The sequence below is a fragment of the Dreissena polymorpha genome, chromosome 8, assembly GCF_020536995.1.
Source record: "Dreissena polymorpha isolate Duluth1 chromosome 8, UMN_Dpol_1.0, whole genome shotgun sequence".
In the NCBI taxonomy this organism is placed as follows: domain Eukaryota; kingdom Metazoa; phylum Mollusca; class Bivalvia; order Myida; family Dreissenidae; genus Dreissena; species Dreissena polymorpha.
The window spans coordinates 6,356,744-6,375,585 of NC_068362.1; the positions used below are offsets into that span (position 1 = coordinate 6,356,744).

Consider the following 18,842-nt stretch of genomic DNA (forward strand, 5'->3'; position numbering starts at 1 on the left):
TGACCCTCCTGTGATTTTTCTGCAGAGACTCTTAAGGTGCCTCCTGGGCACGGCCATAGGCCAAACAGTCCTAAACACGAGAGCAGTAAGTGCTGCATGATACAAACACAAACATGTGCATGGACAAATGTACGCCACTAATGCTTTACCCAGATATGTACCAGTAACTGTCATGCAGTCTTAACTGATTGGGAAACTCACAGTCATAGAGACACCAGTTATTAAAGTAGAGTGCACTTTATTGATTAGAAACAGTTCTTTATTTTTAGTCAAAATCCTACCACCCATTTTGTACATGTATATTTATATTTGCACAAAGTTATCTTGCTTGTTGATACCAATGTTCTCTAATGTGTTGTTGGGCTATGTGATTGTTTATGGAGGGAAAAGTAACTGCCTTGTCTGACCTACGTCATACCTTATTAAGACAATTATAAATCTTTTAGAATATGTTTGAATTAAATCATTCATTTACAAGTTGTTTTTTAATACAGTTTTTTATCTGTTCATTACCTTTATTGAAGAATCCAAATATACATTGTAGGGTTATGGGCTTTGTTGCATGTCACCTTTATCTATCTAAGCATTAGTGTCCAGGCCATCATTTGCTTTGTAACATGCAAGTTGGTTATTATTTTGCCTGTTTATATTTAATTTTGGTGTTTCCTGTTTTATGAAAAGTTGTGTCAGGATTTGTGCTGGCAGGTATTCATATGTATAGTATGGGTTTGGTTAATTATATGAGTCGTGTTCTGAGAAAACTTGGCTAAATGCATGTGCGTAAGTGTCATCCCAGATTAGCCTGTGCAGTCCGCACAGGCTAATCAGGGACGACACTTTCCGGTTTTATGGTATTTTTAGTTTCAATTAAGTCCCTCCTTACCAAAAAATCAAGTTTAGGCAGAAAGTGTTGTCCCTGATTAGCCTGTGCAGACTTCACAAGCTAATCTGGGACGACACTTTACGCACCTGCATTTACCCCAGTTTTCTCAGAACGCAACTCATATTTACTTTCAAAGATACTTTCTCTCTTATATCTGCTTATTAAGTAATGGATCATTGTGTATTCCATACAATACTTTAATCTTCTCTCTGAGGAAAAAGGGTTAAATGCATGTGCATAATGCCTTGTCCTATATTAGCCTGTCCAGTCTGCACAGGCTAATCAGAAATAACACTCTCCACTGGAATGGTATTTTTGTTTAAAGGAAGTCCCTTCTAAACACAAATCCAGTTGAGATGGAAAGAGTCATTGCTGATAAGCCTTTGGGGACAGCACAGGCTAATCTTGGACAACACTTTAAGCACATGCATTAAGCCCCATTTTCCTAGAGCCCGGTTCACTTGTATGTGTTGGCAGCAAGTGTTGGTCCAACACTTTCTTGCACCTGGGTGGGGGGGGGGGGGGGGTCAAGTGTCTGGTTAACTGTTGCTGCATATGTAACCAAGACATTTTTAAGTGTCCTTTCTTTGTACTTATTTGGTGCTTGAACATTCTGTCAATGACTAGATCTGCTACAATTAGATTTCGGAGACTACTGTCAAACTTAATGTGATGTTCTTGTAATTCAAGTCTATATCTCCCACATCATGTGCTCAAAGAAAAATGAATCAACATTAACTTTTGATAGTCACTTTCTTGGTGACTTTATAAACAGACAATATGTTACATATTATCTAAATCAGATTGATGGATATGGGATTTGCTGCAAAAAATTTCTTCCTGGGTTAGTTTCTATTCATACAAAGTCACAAAACTTATATGTACTTTTACATAAGATAATTTAATAGCTTAACTTGTTATTTCCACAAGCAAATATTTGCTCGCATGTTTAGTTAATATAAATCCGATTGAAAGATGCAGAAAAATCACTTTATTGTAATACGTGTATTTAAAAGAACACTTATGCTGTTAGCAACTGTCTATACAGCCCCAGTACATTTCATTCACAAATTTATCAAAATTTATCCATTGGATTTCCTAAGTAACATCATAGTGGCACATAGGGGTTACTTAGACACATGATGGTGACTTAATGGATTTACTAAGTCACACTACAGTGACACATAGTTTTTTTAAAATCACATTATGGTGACACATATATATAGGGTAACTAAGTAACATTGCAGTAACACATAAGGTTTACAAGTCTTATTATGGTGACAAATAAGGTTTACTAAGTCACTTTATGGTGACAGATAGGGTTTACTAAGTCACACTTTGGCCACACAAAAGGTTTACTAAGTCACATTACATTGACACATAAGGTTTACTAAGTCACATTATGTTGACACATAAGATTTACTAAGTCACATTATGTTGACACATAAGATTTACTTAGTCACATTATGGTAACACATAAGATTTACTAAGTCACATTATGGTAACACATAAGATATACTAAGTCACATTATGGTGACATGTAAGGTTTACTAAGTCACATTATGGTGACACATAGAGTTTACTACCAGTAAGTCACATTTTGGTGACACAAAGGGTTTACTAAGTCACATTATGGGGACACATAGGATTTCTTGGTGACATCAAGTTGACACATAGGGGTTATAGGGGTTGAAACATATGGTTTACTGTGGCACATTATGGGTAACAAAGGGTTTTATAAGTCACAATATGGTGAAACATAGAGTTTACTAATTCATATGATGGTGACACATATAATTTACTAATTCACATTATAATGACACATCGGGTTTACTTTATAGTCTCAATATATTAACAGATAGAGTTTATTTAGTCAAGGAGTGATGACTTATACTTAAAAGCAAAATCAAAATTCAGTGAACACAATGCTCACAACACTATCCATGTAAATGACTCAAATGTACATTAGAGGCTCAGCACATGTTAATAATTTCTGATTTGTCCTCTGATACCTATATAATATGAGGACTGTTATACAATATTTTAAGTTTCATGTGTAATTTAAAAAGTTCATAATACTTTAGAAAATGTCATTAATGGTTTACAGAACCACACTGATTTATGCATTTAAATAGTTTTTGTCTAAGTTATGGTTCTGGTACATTTTGTTGTTTATTTTTTGTTAGCAAACTAATAAACAGTCCCCATCGGACTGTCAGACCAAAATCAGGACTTAGTATTTGTTCTCTCTATTTATTAATTTCTGTATGGTGAACCAATTGCAGGCAGTATTTTTGGTCCAAAGACTGGGGAGCCACACATATGTCGGTATCTACGTTCATATTTGAAGCTATGGATGTGACCCTTGTCAAAAAATAACCCACTTTCATACCAAAACACACTTAAACCAACATAAAACTGTGTTTTTTCTGAGTTTTTCTTAGCGGAAGTTGGTTTTTGCTAATAAAAGTGAGTTTTATGTGCGCTAAACTGTGCTTAACTGAGTTTAAAGTTGGTTATTTTAAGAAGATGTGTGTTTAAGCGAGTTTTTTTCTGTAAGAAGTCGGTTTTTTGTGTGTCAAAAGTGAGCCTTTTTATTTATGAGTTGGTTTATGTGTGTTTAAGTGTGTCTTTTTGTTTTATAAGCAAGTATTTTACAACAGAAGTTGGTCTTTTTTTAAACAGAAGTGGGTTTAAGCGAGTTTAACTTGGTCTTTTTGTAAATAAGTTGAGAGCTGCAACGAGGCTTAAAGACTCACTTTAACACACTTTTCAACAAGTTGGTCTTTTGTTTATTAATATAACTCATCAATGAAACAATAATTCTTCAACTGGGTCTTTGTTTAATGTTTATAGCCATAAATAAAACAAGTCAATTGTAAAGGGGCTTTTTTTACAGCTTGTTTGCCATTGTCCCTATTGTACATTTGTGTGCTCCCCATAATTTTTAGGGAATTTTGGATGAAAATGGCTCTTTCAGAACATCACAGGTTCACAGATGGACAACAAGTATCACTGACAAAAACTATAACAATGGTCAAGCTTAGTTTTATACATGAAAATGAAAGAGTTTGTGTTTCACTTTGATTTTTTTCTTTATGTTTGTTTTTATTATAAACAATATCTTATGATTGTTTTATGTCTTAATTTTTTATTTTTTTTAAACAATCTCATATGATTGTTTATATTTGTTTAAAACAGTATTTACTTGTTAAATCTGCATATTTAAATAATTATGGTATTGGAAACATTATTTTGGAAATAATCTATTTATTTTTGTACATAAGTTATGCAAGATTTTGATATTTGCATATGATACCATCATATCCATTTTCTTAATTTGCAATAAAATAATAAAATGCCAAACATGACCTGTGTTACATAAACTGTCAACAAAATAACAAGACAATACCTAAAAACACCCTTATTTCACACCACTAACAATAAACAGATAACAATCTGTCAGGCATTCAGAGCTAAACAGGGTACTGATTATCTAGGGGTAGATAAGGCTACTGATGGGGTTTGCCTAGAGATAAGGCTGTGTGGAATAAGATATAAGGCTTTTGATTGGCTATTGCACTGAGGAAGTTATCTTTTTGAAAACAACAACTTTTGAAAAATAAGCTGGTGTCAGCAATTGAATATTGAGCTAAATTTAATTCAGCAACATTAATATAAAGAAGTGAAAGACTTATAATGGTAGTGTAAAATGTCTTGAAATTCTGTCAGCATGAAGTATTGTGTGATGAAAACAATGTGTTTTTTACTGCAATGTGGAAATCAATAATAAGTTGGTTGGAAAGGAGGTTGAACTGCCTGTTGTTGTTTTTGGAATACTGAAGAACAGTTTTAACAGGTTTGTATTGTCATTTCTTTACCCCTTTTTTATTTAGTTTATTGAATTAATTATGATCATTATCATATTTATGTATTGTCACTGGGAAATGTAAATGGATAAGTTATTGTATTGCAATTTAAAGGATAAACAACACATTTTGAAGCAAAAATAGATAAACTTACACATGAAAAAGTGTAAATGTTGTGTACAGTGAATAATTATGGTTGTGTTTCATGGTTATTGTCATCTAAAATTTTATTTATATCTATTTCTGGTTATTACTGAACGGATTTCTTTCCCTCATACTTAATTAGAACTTATATATTTTAATTTTGAAGGTTAAACTCTTGCCACAAGGCAAAATTGACATCGATGGGAAGATCCTTTGGAAAGAATGTGCATCATCGCCTGCCTGATGTATGGACTTTTAAACCTGGTTTTTACCCTGCACAAGCTGGCAAACTTGAGGGGACCAAGAGTGGGAAAACCTCGCCCTGTCCTTGACCAAGAAAGCTCGATTTGTTGAGAGGTAAACTATACAGGTTATTGCATTTACAATGCCACCAGACCACACAGCCAAATGAGACCACGCATCTTGGTACATTTTCAAACTGCATTTTCTACCAAACGCAATTTCTTTTAATAATTGATGAAAAGTGCTAAGTCACATGTGATCACGGGATTAAAATTTCAAAAATAAACAAACAAAAACAACAAGCAAATAACTTAAATATATTTTTATTAAAGCAACAAGATTACAATAACAGCAATATTTCATAGTTAAGTGGAACGAAAACATAACCAATCAACATGTTTGAAGAATGCCTTGCCCTTTTGAAAGTGATATGGTATTAATCCTTTGCAGATCAACTGGCATAAGAGATGCTCAAGAGGAGAAGGACACAAGCAGCATCAATGGTACAACTACGTGTCGCTCCAGCGCCCGCTTTCCAGGTATCTACCAGCTGCTTTCCAGGTCCCTCCACCCGCCAAGATCAGGTCTAATTCCCTGCACTGGCTGCTTTCCAGGTCCCCTAGCAGTCAAGGTCTCTCCAGTAGCTGCTGTGCAGGTCCCAACACCGTATGCCGTCAAGGTCCCTCCATAAGCTGAAATCCAGGTTCCTCATTCCACTGCGGTGCAGGTACCTCCAACAGCTGAGATCCAGGTCTCTGCAGCAGCTGCGGTCTAAATACTCCACCCGCAGTGGTCCATTGCGGTCAACCTTTTGCTTTAAAATCTTCCATAAATGTCTATTATTTTATAATGTATTGTAAAAATAAACTGTTTGTATAAATTTGCGGTGTACTATTTTTGTCATATAAACATAATTTTCGTACACATTGTGTTTTTTTCCCTTTTAACCACATGGGGCTTATAATGAACTGTTGTAATTGCTTCACAAAAAACATTTTTTCTAGAACATATCAGTCCAAAATTATTTTTTTTCACACTGCAAAATCCCACAAAAGGCTCACAAAAAACCTACTTTCTTAAAAAAACTCACTAAAACACTGTTAAAACCCATAAAAATCAACTTACCCAAACCCACAAATTTCTTTTGTTTTTTTCACAGATAAAATACTGTTAATAACTAGGTTTAAAGCGAGTTAAAAGCATGTTTTCACTGTGAAAAAAACTAACAAAGGCGTGCTTTCAGCTCACTTTTCGCTCACTTAAAAACCGTGTTTAGCCTGCTTATAGCTCACATAAAAAACACACTTTTTACCCACTTAAAACCAACTCCACAGACAGAAGTTGGTCTAAGCATGTTTAAAAAACCTCAAAAAACCAACTTGTAGAAAATCATACTCACTTTAAACCCACTTAAGATGGTTAAAAAACCCACTATGTTGGTTTAAAGCGAGTTAAACCAAGATTTAACTCAGAAAAAACCAAGTCGGTAAGCTAAAAAACCCAGTCGGTAAGCTAAAAGCGTGTCTGAAAAACCCGCTTTTAGCACAGTGCAAATACCGCAGAGTTAAACACAGATGCCTGAAAAAAACTCACTTTAAACCCACTTAAGACGGTTATAAAACCACTATGTTGGCTTTAAGCGAGTTAAACCAAGATTCAACTCAGATAAAACCAAGTCGGTAAGCAAAAAGTGTGTTTAAAAGACTCGCTTTTAGCTCGGTGCCAATACCGCAGGGTTAAACCCAGTTTAAAACTGGGTTATAACCGGATTTTGCTCACTTTTTTGACAAGGGGAACCCACCCAAAGCAATTGTTCAATTGTGACCCCACCCCTTTGATGTTTTAGCCTTTCAACTATCTGTATACTCAACTTTCTGAATTATGATTATTCGTTAATGAACCAAAATTTTTAATTAAATTCCTAGTCACAAGCCTTATTTTTATTGTTTAAACATAATGCAAATATTATTTATTTTTTTAATATATGACAATTATTTTGAAAATTGTCATTTTACCACACTATGAACAGGTCACTTCAAACCATTTGCATATGACATTCTTAATTCCTTTCATGATAAGTATTAATACATTTCAAGATATTGGTAAAAGTATTAATGGAAGCTACACAAAAGTTTTGTATTGGATTTCTGTTGGTATTTATAGTCTGTCTGAAATATGCATTACTTCTTTGCCATCCAGTTGTTTTAAAAGATACACTATTACAGACTGAAAGAAATCAGTGAAGCTTTCTGGCGGGAGAATCATGTGTTTTTGTCTGTTTGATTTTTGAAGCAAAATTTGAAAGGCTAAAACGTTTTGTTTTGTAATAACATGTTTTCGCCTCTGACAGAAACAGTTCAAATCTGTAAGGAAATGTATGAATGTATCCAAAGGTTATCCTATATAATACAAAACCTTTTAAATTACTTCTACTTTGTTTCTCAACAGCAGGACTTCTTCCGGCATCCTCTGTTTGCATGTTGTCAACATAAATCCTCTTTAAACAAATAATCAAAAGACATATCCTTACTCTGACACATTTGTTCTGGCAACACTCATGCGGACACTTTGCTGCTCACCTTATAAGCTCTTCACCTTCTTAGGATTATTGTTTTGACACCATGCAATAAGGCAATACCGAATAATATTTTCTAGCATGGATTGGCATGATGCAGGTAGCAAGTCTTCTGACAGGTATGGCACTTTGCACGTAAAAAAGGATAATCCCCTAACTCATTCTTGAATGGTCATTGTCAGCTCGGGTACTACTTCAATGTACCCTGGGTACTCTTAAGTATACTTAATTATACCCTTGGTACAAAATATATACTAAAACCTACCCAGCTAATTTAGACTGTACCCGAGTTTTATTCCCGCAAAAAAGACCATGTCATAAAAAGCGCTATAGAATATGAAACAAAATTCTCATCAAACGAAACCTGACCCAACATGCTTTTTGAGTTTGAGCTTTGATATCACAGAAGCCATTTTGCAAAATATTGACATAAATATGAACATTATTAATTTTGAAAAAAAGCCGACAACGAGCAATTTAGCAATTTAATTTCCAGGTACGTTTTAGTATATATTCCATACCTGTGGTACATTTTAGTATACCGGTACTTAAGATTACCAAAGGTACATTTAAGTAGTGCGCGAGTGGACAATGACCAATGGAGCCCAACTCGGCAACCTATTGTATCTGGTTTAACCCTTTGCATGCTGGGAAATTTGTCGTCTGCTAAAATGTCGTCTGCTGAATTTCTAAAATCAGCATTTTCTTTGATTTTTTTTCAAAGAATATTATCAAAATAGCAAACAGTTTGGATCCAGATGAGACGCCACGTTCTGTGGCGTCTCATCTGGATCCAAACTGTTTGCAAAGGCCTTCAAAATTCGGTTCCCGCACTGAAAGGGTTAACACAATTCCTGTCAGATGATAACAGTTCACCAATTTATATTGGATCACATGCTCCCGGATTGACAAAAAATGAATTGTAAACTGACCTTTATCTTGTAAACTGTCGTCAATCTAGCTGCACGCGTGTACAAAGACAGCACACACGAGTTCCATTTAACATGTTACAAACTCCTTGACATTCGTTTGTTATATTTAATGAACCCAAAATGTTATAATCGAATGTAACTAATGCGCTGCAGATATTTAACACAAGTTTTAATGAGAATGAATTGTTGATTACTATTGGTTGTGTATGTCCATGTTGTTTCCTAATGCATTATATATATAGTGTAATAAACGTTTAATGTAGCGTGTAGCAATGTTCTTGATTTGTAAATAACTGTTTTGTGTGATAGCTAATAAAAAGTCATGTTACTGCAATATGTCATTGTGAAAATATAAATGTACTGCAAAACCAAGAATTTTAGTTTAAAATATTTTATTGAAATTTGTTTCACTTTGCCTATGGGAAGAGATTCCCATTTCTGTAGTGCATTTTCTTTGGGATACTTTCCATTACTTTGGGTTCATCAGGAACATCCGTCTGTTTTACTAATACCCAAATTCTTGTATTTAAAAAAATAAGGCCATTGATATTGTTTTACTTTTAGTTATTTATAATTGTTTAGCTTGTGTGATAAGGGTAATTATTGACTGGATATACCTTCTCAATATATTATTGCAGTGACACTTTTTTGCCATTGTTTGTGCCAATGCATTGTTCACGTTTGCCGTATGTTTGTAATCACCGTTGTGACTTTACCTTTGCACCTAGGCACAGGGTCAACTGTGGGAGGGCGCAACTCTGGAGGTAGGTCTCTCATTATTGTCGGCTTTACTCGTGAATACATGAGACTCGGTCTGGGGAAAGAGCGCTAAATTCTTGTGCGTAAATCGTCGTCTCAGTTAAGGATAATCAAGGTAAAACTTTTTCAGCTTTTATGGATTTTTTTTTTTAAAGGAAGATTCTTCGCAAATCTCCAGTTTAATTGGAAAATGTCATACCTGATTAGCCTGTGCTTATCTGGGACGACCATTTATGCGCATGCATTTAGATCTATTTTATCAGAGCAATTCTCATAATTCTGCCTGTGTTCAAAAGATGCATTAATTGTATTCAGATTCCATTTTAAATGTGGTGCTGTTGTTGTTTTGTTTGTTAATGTGGAAATCATACTTATATTTTTTCATTTGTATATACAAACTATTTGGCTACTAATATGTCCTAAATAAAGTAGAAATCAAACATGAAATGGCACTGTATATATGGAGAAATATACTGCACTGTATATACAAATAATGCTGTATGGCACTGTATATATGCAGAAATATACTGCTACAAATAATGCTGCTTAGAGTCATGCATAAAGTATCATTTGATTTATTGTACAATTTTATATTGTGTTTAAAAGCTGAATACTATACTATGCTCTATTTCCTTGATAAAGTTAGCATGATTCATAATGATAATATCAATGTATTAGGTTTGACAATTATATTATTTTGCAAAATGCAGATGGCAAATAATAGCTTAGGTTACCTTAAAAAGTTGTTTAAACATTACACATTGGATTTTTTTTTTTATTGGTCTATTAAATAAAATGTATTGTACATAGATTCTTTCTTTTTTTTCTGAAATACTAAACATATTATGGCCATAGCTTTTATCAGTAGACTGTAGTATCTTTTTATATTGTATAAAACTATAAAGGATTACTTCATTTTCATCTTTCTGTCTATGTTAAATTTAAGAGTGTTGTTTTTGTAATCAGATCAGCTTTTGAATGTCCCTAATGGTGGTCCGCCTAGCCGACGGGGTATGTTTAGTTGCCATGGCAATATTCCATCCTGTACAAACCAAGTCTGCCCTTCTCCACTTCAGATTGTTCTAGTCTACACTAGTCGCCTCTTCCTAAACTTATTTGTCGATCTTTAATGGGCTGGGCTTATTGTTGCCTTACTCTGTAAGGCGTTTGTAATTTATTATATTTTTTATTAATAACAGTTTGTAGTAGCAAATAATTTTCATTTCAAGTATTCATATTTATAAATTAAATTTTACTTAATAACTTATGTATATTAACACAATTATTAATTTACTTGTTAATGAGTAGTTTTAAAATAGAAAGAAATGAAATCTTTCAGAAATTATAAAAAATGTTTTAGTTTATGTGGTAATATATGTGATTAAATCTTGATTCTTTTTGGTTTAATTTTCTCGCGCTTTGGTAACTGGATGACTCTTGCATGCATCATTAAAATGCTGCATGTATTTGTGATATCAGGATGGTTTGTGTAAACAATGCATCATTAAAATGCTGCATGTATTTGTGATATCAGGATGGTTTGTGTAATCAATGCATCATTAAAATGCTGCATGTATTTGTGATATCAGGATGGTTTGTGTAAACAATGCATCATTAAAATGCTGCATGTATTTGTGATATCAGGATGGTTTGTGTAAACATGTGATAATTGGAATGGGTATGCAGTTATATTGCATGCAATTATAACACAGATCCTCGATAGACTGAATGCTATGATAGCATGAAATTTACAACTTCTGTAAGACTGAATGCTATGATAGCATGAAATTTACAACTTCTGTAAGACTGAATGCTATGATAGCATGAAATTTACAACTTCTGTAAGACTCAATGCTATGATAGCATGAAATTTACAACTTCTGTAAAAAAAAATGGGCTCTAAATGAATTCAAAAGTTCATGTATGGTCCAACATTATTTCTTTCAGTATTGGTTTTATCTCAGTTTATATTCTTTGTTGTCTGATAATAGTAAATTTATTCATATTTCACGATATTTCCGCATTAATGTTTTATATTATGATGCATCGTTTTAATGCGCAATCCTTTACCACATAGCATTCCAATGGTATAAGGTCATTGTTCCCATAAAAGTAGTTGCATTGAGGTTAGACAGCCTCTTAAGGCCCTGGTCTTTAGAGAAAACTTTACCAAAATGGTTTAAGTCTATAAATCCATAAGACTCTTTTGCTATTCAGTTTAAAGGTTTAAAGGTATTAACATTTACCCATAAATTTTATAAATATTGATAACAATGATTAATTTTCTATATGATTTTGAGCAGAAAAAACATAGGATTTCACAATAAATGTCTTTCAGAAGTTATATTTAATTAAACTTAAATTAAGATTTCCATAAGAACTTTATGCAAACGAGTCCAGAGATTTCTTTACAGTACATGATCAAAGGTTATTATCCTATCACCTTAGTTGTATGCTCAAAATCTAAAGGTCAATGCAATAGTCATACATATAATTATATTCACTTGTGTATTTTATGTAAAAACAGCAGTTTAAATAATTGGTTGAGAGGCTACATCATACCATGGCAAATCGTTCGGCTATCTAGTTCCTTTATGCGATTATGAAAATAATTGGGTTGGTCCGAAGAGTATGTGTATAAATGTAACTGTAATTCTTTAAGTGTATTATACATATACTTTCACATATATTGTATGTGAATATATAATGCAAAATACCACACTGATTTACCAACTAATTAAATGAATCTTAATGTACACATATCGGCATCAATACTTTTGGTGCAAAACAAATTTAAAGCTTTATTCACAGTTGAACAATTTCCATTTTAAAAATCTGTATAACTAGTAGAAAACCATTTAAAAAAAGTTAACTTGAAGCTGTTGAATATATATTGAATACTAAAAGACTAACATTTATTTAAAACTATTTAGTCTTTTGATATTTAAATTCTAATGAGTATTAATAACTTACAAGTTTATGATATTATTGTATGTTATTTTTTTAAGTAAATTAACTCCAATTAAAGGCCAGTTATTAACAAAAAGGAAAACATTAACATTAAGAACACATAATTGTTCAGCTGACTTTAATTAAATTTATGTACTTAATACGATGATACAACTATTTTTCTTAACCTAAATGAATCTTTGGCTGAAAAAACTAATCGGAATGCTTGAAATTTGTCTCCTTTTTTTAGTATATTTGAGTGAAATAAAGCGTTTTATGACAATATCACAGTCCTGTAGAACCTGAAAACTGGGCTTAATGCAATTGTGTGTAAAGTGTTGTCCCAGATTAGCTTGTTCTGTCCACACAGGCTAACCATGGACAACACTTTCCACTTTTATGGAATATTGTGTTTAAAAAGGACTTCCTCTTCCTTTTAACAAAAATTCCATAAAAGTGGAAATGACTTCCATGTCGTAGGTCAACACTATATGCACATGCAAAAAGCAAAGTTTTTCCAGACCTCATATCATGGCATGCTTCTCACTTTTTGCTTGGGAACTTACAGCCTCTCTGGCCCCGGACGCAAAGGGCAAGAAAGGGGGCAAGCCAGTAAAGGGGCAGGGGAAGGCTACTGCACAGGAGCTGGAGGTGAGTTGGAACCCCTTGGCCTTTCCAATACAAGGCTTCTCAACATATGAGTCGTGTTCTGAGAAAACTGGGCATAATGCACGTGCGTAAAGTGTCTTCCCAGATTAGCCTGTGCAGACCGCACAGGCTAATCAGGGACGACACTTTCCGCTTTAATGGTATTTTTCGTTTAAAGGAAGTCCCTTTTTACCAAAAATCTAGTAAAAGCAGAAAGTGTCGTTCCTGATTAGCCTGTGTAGGCTGCCCAGGCTAATCTGGGAAGACACTTTACGCACGTGCATTATGCCCGGTTTTCTCAAAATGCGACTCATATTTTTATATCAGTTCAATATCTTCTGAAATTTTTACCAGCCATTTGGTATGTGAACTGACTATTTCCTTAAGGGAAACCTTTTGAAACGTCTAGAAGTCTCATTGTTTGCTTTTTTTTCAGACCTCAGACAGTCCAGAGTTCATCAATCCACTTCTGGAGGGTGGTGATGTTATTGATGGCCAGCTATGGGTCGCAGGCAACCGAGTGCTTATCAACCTTAATCTCTCTAGTAGGTTACATGCTTTCCACCTTTTGACAGAGTAACACTGTTGAACTCTTCTCCACTTAGATAAGTATTTTCAAGCATTTGTAGTCTATTTCAAACTTAAATTTAATTAAAGAACTTTCTTACTAGATTCAAGTTTTAAAGACTTTATATCAAACCCTTAGATACTGATGAGCTGCAAACAGCATAAAACCTTAACAGACTGCGAGTAAGTCGCACACTGTTCTGGTTTCATGCTGTTAGCACATAGCCATTTTCAGTCGGAAAGGTTTTATTCCATTAATTCTATCAAGTATGTTACCAGCTTTTGATGTTATTATGTCTCAAATTGTTAACATAGTCGTCCTGTAAATGTACATTCATACTTTATCGATTGCTTTTGACCTACATTCCATTAATTCAAGGAATTTATTTGAGTACATTATTAATGTACATGCTGAAAGATAAATAGATATATGATAACAGATATTCTAAATGTTAAATAAAAAAAGATTGAGGTATATTCATAACCAATTAATTGAAGAACATTCAAAAGCCATGGATTGTAGTACATTCATAAGCAATTCATTCTTCTTAAGTTAAATTAAACTTTACCCTTTACTGAATTAGCAGTAAATTTAGTTGGCAATTATTAATAGTCTGGCCAGGCAAGCTTGTAGATCTACATATCCAAATAACAAGAGCTCTCTTCTTCGCCTGGCCCAGCCACATAAGTTGTGCGGAGATTGGTCATGAAATGTTGTAACTGGCCTTTCTCCCTCTACCTTTGATCCAAGTAAGGAAGTGGTCAGTAACTGGCATATATATATGTTCTTTTAGTACTGGTTCACCCGCTTCCCCAGGAAGTGTCAGCAGGTAAACTGACAGCAGCATTATCACTGAAATACTGTTAAAAAAATCAGAAGAAAAAAACAACTACATAAAACACCAAATATAAAAGATATAGTAACTTTTTATGTCCCCCACCCACTTTAGTGGGGGACATATTGTTTTTGCCCTGTCTGTCTGTTGGTCTGTTGGTCTGTTTGCTCCAACTTTAACATTTGCAATAACTTTTTCAATATTCAAGATAGCAACTTGATATTTGGTATGCATGTGTATCTCATGGAGCTGCACATTATGAATGGTGAAAGGTCAAGGTCATCCTTCAATGTCAGAGGTCAAATATATGTGGCCAAAATCGCTCATTTTATGAATACTTTTGCAATATTGAAGATAGCAACTTGATATTTGGCATGCATGTGTATCTCATGGAGCCGCACATTTTGAGTGTAAAAGGTCAAGTTCAAGGTCATCCGTCAAGGTCAAAGGTAAGAAAATAAATAAAAAAATCAAAGCAGCGCAGAAGGGGACATAGTGTTTCTTACAAACTCATTTCTTGTTTTTTCGTACAATAAGCCTGAAACATAAACACAATTTAAGCCTATTTGTATTGCAGGGAACAATGTGGGCGAGCACGGTCTATCTGCGCTGTTGACGGCCTTGAAATACCAGCGAAGTATTGTCATGGACAGTCACAGCAGCGGCACAGGGCTCATGAGGCTGCTAGTTGGGGTAAGTCACTGGGGGCACAGGGCTCATGAGGCTGCTAGTTGGGGTAAGTCACTGGGGGCAAAGGGCTCATGAGGCTGCTAGTTGGGCTAAGTCACTGGGGGCACAGGTCTCATGAGGCTGCTGGTTGGGGTTAGTCACTGGGGGCACAGGGCTCATGAGGCTGTGGGTGTTATAAGTCACTTGGGTCACTGGGCTCATGAGGCTGCTAGTTGGGGTAAGTCACTGGGGGCACATGGCTCATGAGGCTGTGGGTGTGGTAAGTCACTGGGGGCACAGGGCTCATGAGGCTGCTAGTTGGGGTAAGTCACTGGGGGCAAAGGGCTCATGAGGCTGCTAGTTGGGGTAAGTCACTGGGGGCACAGGGCTCATGAGGCTGCTATTTGGGGTAAGTCACTGGGGGCACAGGGCTCATGAGGCTGCTAGTTGGGGTAAGTCACTGAGGGCACAGGGCTCATGGGGCTGCTTGTTGGGGTGAGTCACTGGGGGAACAAGGCTCATGAGGCTGCTAGTTGGGGTAAGTCACTGGGGGCACAGGGCTCATGAGGCTGCTAGTTGGGGTAAGTCACTGGGGGCACAGGACTCATGAGGCTGCTAGTTGGGGTAAGTCACTGGGGGCACAGGGCTCATGAGGCTGCTAGTTGGGGTAAGTCACTGGGGGCACAGGGCTCATGAGGCTGCTAGTTGGGGTAAGTCACTGGGGGCACAGGGCTCATGGGGCTGCTAGTTGGGGTGAGTCACTGGGGGCACAGGGCTCATGAGGCTGCTGGTTGGGTTCAGTCACTGGGGACACAGGGCTCATGGGGCTGCTAGTTGGGGTGAGTCACTGAGGGCACAGGGCCCATGAGGCTGCTGGTTGGGTTAAGTCACTGGGGGCACAGGGCTCATGAGACTGCTGGTTGGGGTAAGTCACTGGGGACACAGGGCTCATGAGACTGCTAGTTGGGGTAAGTCACTGAGGGCACAGGGCTCATGAGGCTGCTAGTTGGGGTAAGTCACTGGGGGTACAGGGCTCATGAGGCTTCTAGTTGGGGTAAGTCACTGAGGGCACAGGGCTCATGAGGCTGCTAGTTGGGGTAAGTCACTGAGGGCACAGGGCTTATGAGGCTGCTAGTTGGGGTAAGTCATTGGGGGCACAGGGCTCAGGAGGCAGCTAGTTGGGGTAAGTCACTGGGGGCACAGGGCTCATGAGGCTGCTAGTTGGGGTAAGTCACTGGGGGCACAGGGCTCATGAGGCTGCTAGTTGGGGTAAGTCACTGGGGGCACAGGGCTCATGAGGCTGCTAGTTGGGGTAAGTCACTGGGGGCACAGGGCTCATGGGGCTGCTAGTTGGGGTGAGTTACTGAGGACACAGGGCTCATGAGGCTGCTGGTTGGGTTAAGTCACTGGGGGCACAGGGCTCATTGGGCTGCTAGTTGGGGTAAGTCACTGAGGGCACAGGGCTCATGAGGCTGCTAGTTGGGGTAAGTCACTGAGGACACAGGGCTCATGAGGCTGCTAGTTGGGGTAAGTCACTGGGGGCACAGGGCTCATGAGGCTGCTAGTTGGGGTAAGTCACTGAGGACACAGGGCTCATGAGGCTGCTAGTTGGAGTAAGTCACTGAGGACACAGGGCTCATGAGGCCGCTAGTTGGGGTAAGTCACTGAGGACACAGGGCTCATGAGGCTGCTAGTTGGGGTAAGTCACTGGGGGCACAGGGCTCATGAGGCTGCTTGGGGTAAGTCACTGGGGGCACAGGGCTCATGAGGCTGCTAGTTGGGGTAAGTTACTGGGGGCACAGGGCTCATGAGGCTGCTGGTTGGGGTCAGTCACTGGGGGCACAGGGCTCATGGGGCTGCAAGTTGGGGTGAGTCACTGGGGGCACAGGGCTCATGAGGCTGCTGGTTGGGTTAAGTCACTGGGGGCACAGGGCTCATGAGGCTGCTAGTTGGGGTAAGTCACTGGGGGTACAGGGCTCATGAGGCTGCTAGTTGGGGTAAGTCACTGAGGACACAGGGCTCATGAGGCTGCTAGTTGGGGTAAGTCACTAAGGACACAGGGCTCATGAGGCTGCTGGTTGGGGTAAGTCACTGGGGGCACAGGGCTCATGAGGCTGCTAGTTGGAATAAGTCTCTGGGGACACAGGGCTCATGAGACTGCTAGTTGGAGTAAGTCACTGGGGGCACAGGGCTCATGAGGCTGCTAGTTGGGGTAAGTCACTGAGGACACAGGGCTCATGAGGCTGCTAGTTGGGGTAAGTCACTTGGGGCACAGGGCTCATGAGGCTGCTGGTTGGGGTAAGTCACTGGGGGCACAGGGCTCATGAGGCTGCTAGTTGGAATAAGTCACTGGGGACACAGGGCTCATGAGACTGCTAGTTGGAGTAAGTCACTGGGGGCACAGGGCTCATGAGACTGCTAGTTGGAGTAAGTCACTGGGGGCACAGGGCTCATGAGGCTGCTGATTGGGGTAAGTCACTGGGGACACAGGGCTCATGAGGCTGCTGGTTGGGGTAAGTCACTGGGGGCACAGGGCTCATGAGGCTGCTTGTTGGAATAAGTCACTGGGGACACAGGGCTCATGAGACTGCTAGTTGGAGTAAGTCACTGGGGGCACAGGGCTCATGAGGCTGCTAGATGGGGTTAGTCACTGGGGACGCAGGGCTCATGAGACTGCTAGTCGGAGTAAGTCACTGGGGGCACAGGGCTCATGAGGCTGCTAGTTGGGGTAAGTCACTGGGGACACAGGGCTCATGAGGCTGCTGGTTGGGGTAAGTCACTGGGGGCACAGGGCTCATGAGGCTGCTAGTTGGAGTAAGTCACTGGGGGCACAGGGCTCATGAGGCTGCTAGTTGGAGTAAGTCACTGGGGGCACAGGGCTCATGAGGCTGCTGGTTGGAGTAAGTCACTGGGGGCACAGGGCTCATGAGGCTGCTAGTTGGGGTAAGTCACTAGGGTCGCAGGGCTCATGAGGCTGCTAGTTGGGGTAAGTCACTGGGGACACAGGGCTCATGAGGCTGCTAGTTGGGGTAAGTCACTGGGGACTCAGGGCTCATGAGACTGCTAGTTTGAGTAAGTCACTGGGGGCACAGGGCTCATGAGGCTGCTGGTTAGGGTAAGTCACTGGGGACAAAGGGCTCATGAGGCTGCTGGTTGGGGTAAGTCACTGGGGGCACAGGGCTCATGAGGCTGCTAGTTGTGGTAAGTCACTGGGGGCATAGGGCTCATGAGGCTGCTAGTTGTGGTAAGTCACTGGGGGCATAGGGCTCATGAGGCTGCTAGTTGGAGTAACTCACTGGGGGCAAAGGGCTCATGAGGCTGCTAGTTTGGTTAAGTCACTGGGGGCACAGGGCTCATGAGGCTGCTAGTTGGGGTAAGTCACTGGGGGCACAGGGCTCATGGGGCTGCTAGTAGGGGTAAATCACTGGGTGTATGAAGCTTCTATGATTTACATCATTGTTAACAGGGTTTCAAAATCAAAAAGGAATTTGTTTGAACATCCTCTAAAATCAATATGAAAATGCATTTAAAATGGGGAAATAATACTGTCACTGTTATAAAAATGTATTGGGAAAGGTTATTATTGTACTGAAAATATTACAAAAAATAAATTTAGAAGGTGAAATAGAAAATTGTGTTTGATAAAATCACTTTAATGATGGCTTTTCTTAGTTTGATGCAGCATTCCTTATTCACTAAATATAGTCTTTTTTATTATTTATGAATAACATGTTTGGTTGGTATTTAAAAAATTACTTGACAATAATA

The 18,842-nt window shown here is 38.2% G+C and overlaps 2 protein-coding genes and 1 long non-coding RNA gene across 38 annotated transcripts in view; 2 read left to right on the top strand and 1 right to left on the bottom strand.

Annotated features, from left to right (window-relative positions):
• The window catches only part of LOC127841657 (uncharacterized), a 425,798-nt gene that overhangs the window by 191,599 nt on the left and 215,357 nt on the right, over positions 1-18,842 (bottom strand). The gene's annotated exons all lie outside the window — the stretch shown is intronic.
• The window catches only part of LOC127841652 (leucine-rich repeat-containing protein 71-like), a 58,806-nt gene that overhangs the window by 38,975 nt on the left and 989 nt on the right, over positions 1-18,842 (top strand). For 9 of the 36 annotated variants that reach the window (XM_052370643.1, XM_052370645.1, XM_052370646.1 and 6 more), the window contains 8 exons: positions 26-85; positions 3,169-3,207; positions 7,795-7,833; positions 9,375-9,410; positions 10,372-10,416; positions 12,923-13,005; positions 13,439-13,547; positions 14,983-15,098. In XM_052370643.1, the coding sequence (XP_052226603.1) occupies positions 26-85; positions 3,169-3,207; positions 7,795-7,833; positions 9,375-9,410; positions 10,372-10,416; positions 12,923-13,005; positions 13,439-13,547; positions 14,983-15,098 (527 nt within the window). Of the gene's footprint in view, positions 1-25; positions 86-681; positions 706-3,168; positions 3,208-7,794; positions 7,834-9,374; positions 9,411-10,371; positions 10,417-12,922; positions 13,006-13,438; positions 13,548-14,982; positions 15,099-18,842 lie in introns of all 36 variants that reach the window. The other 27 variants (XM_052370670.1, XM_052370672.1, XM_052370681.1 and 24 more) reach the window with 19 other exon arrangements.
• LOC127841668 (uncharacterized) lies at positions 3,221-7,788 on the top strand. Its single transcript, XR_008031196.1, has 3 exons — positions 3,221-4,742; positions 5,063-5,253; positions 5,590-7,788. It is a non-coding gene; the product is annotated as an uncharacterized LOC127841668 (long non-coding RNA).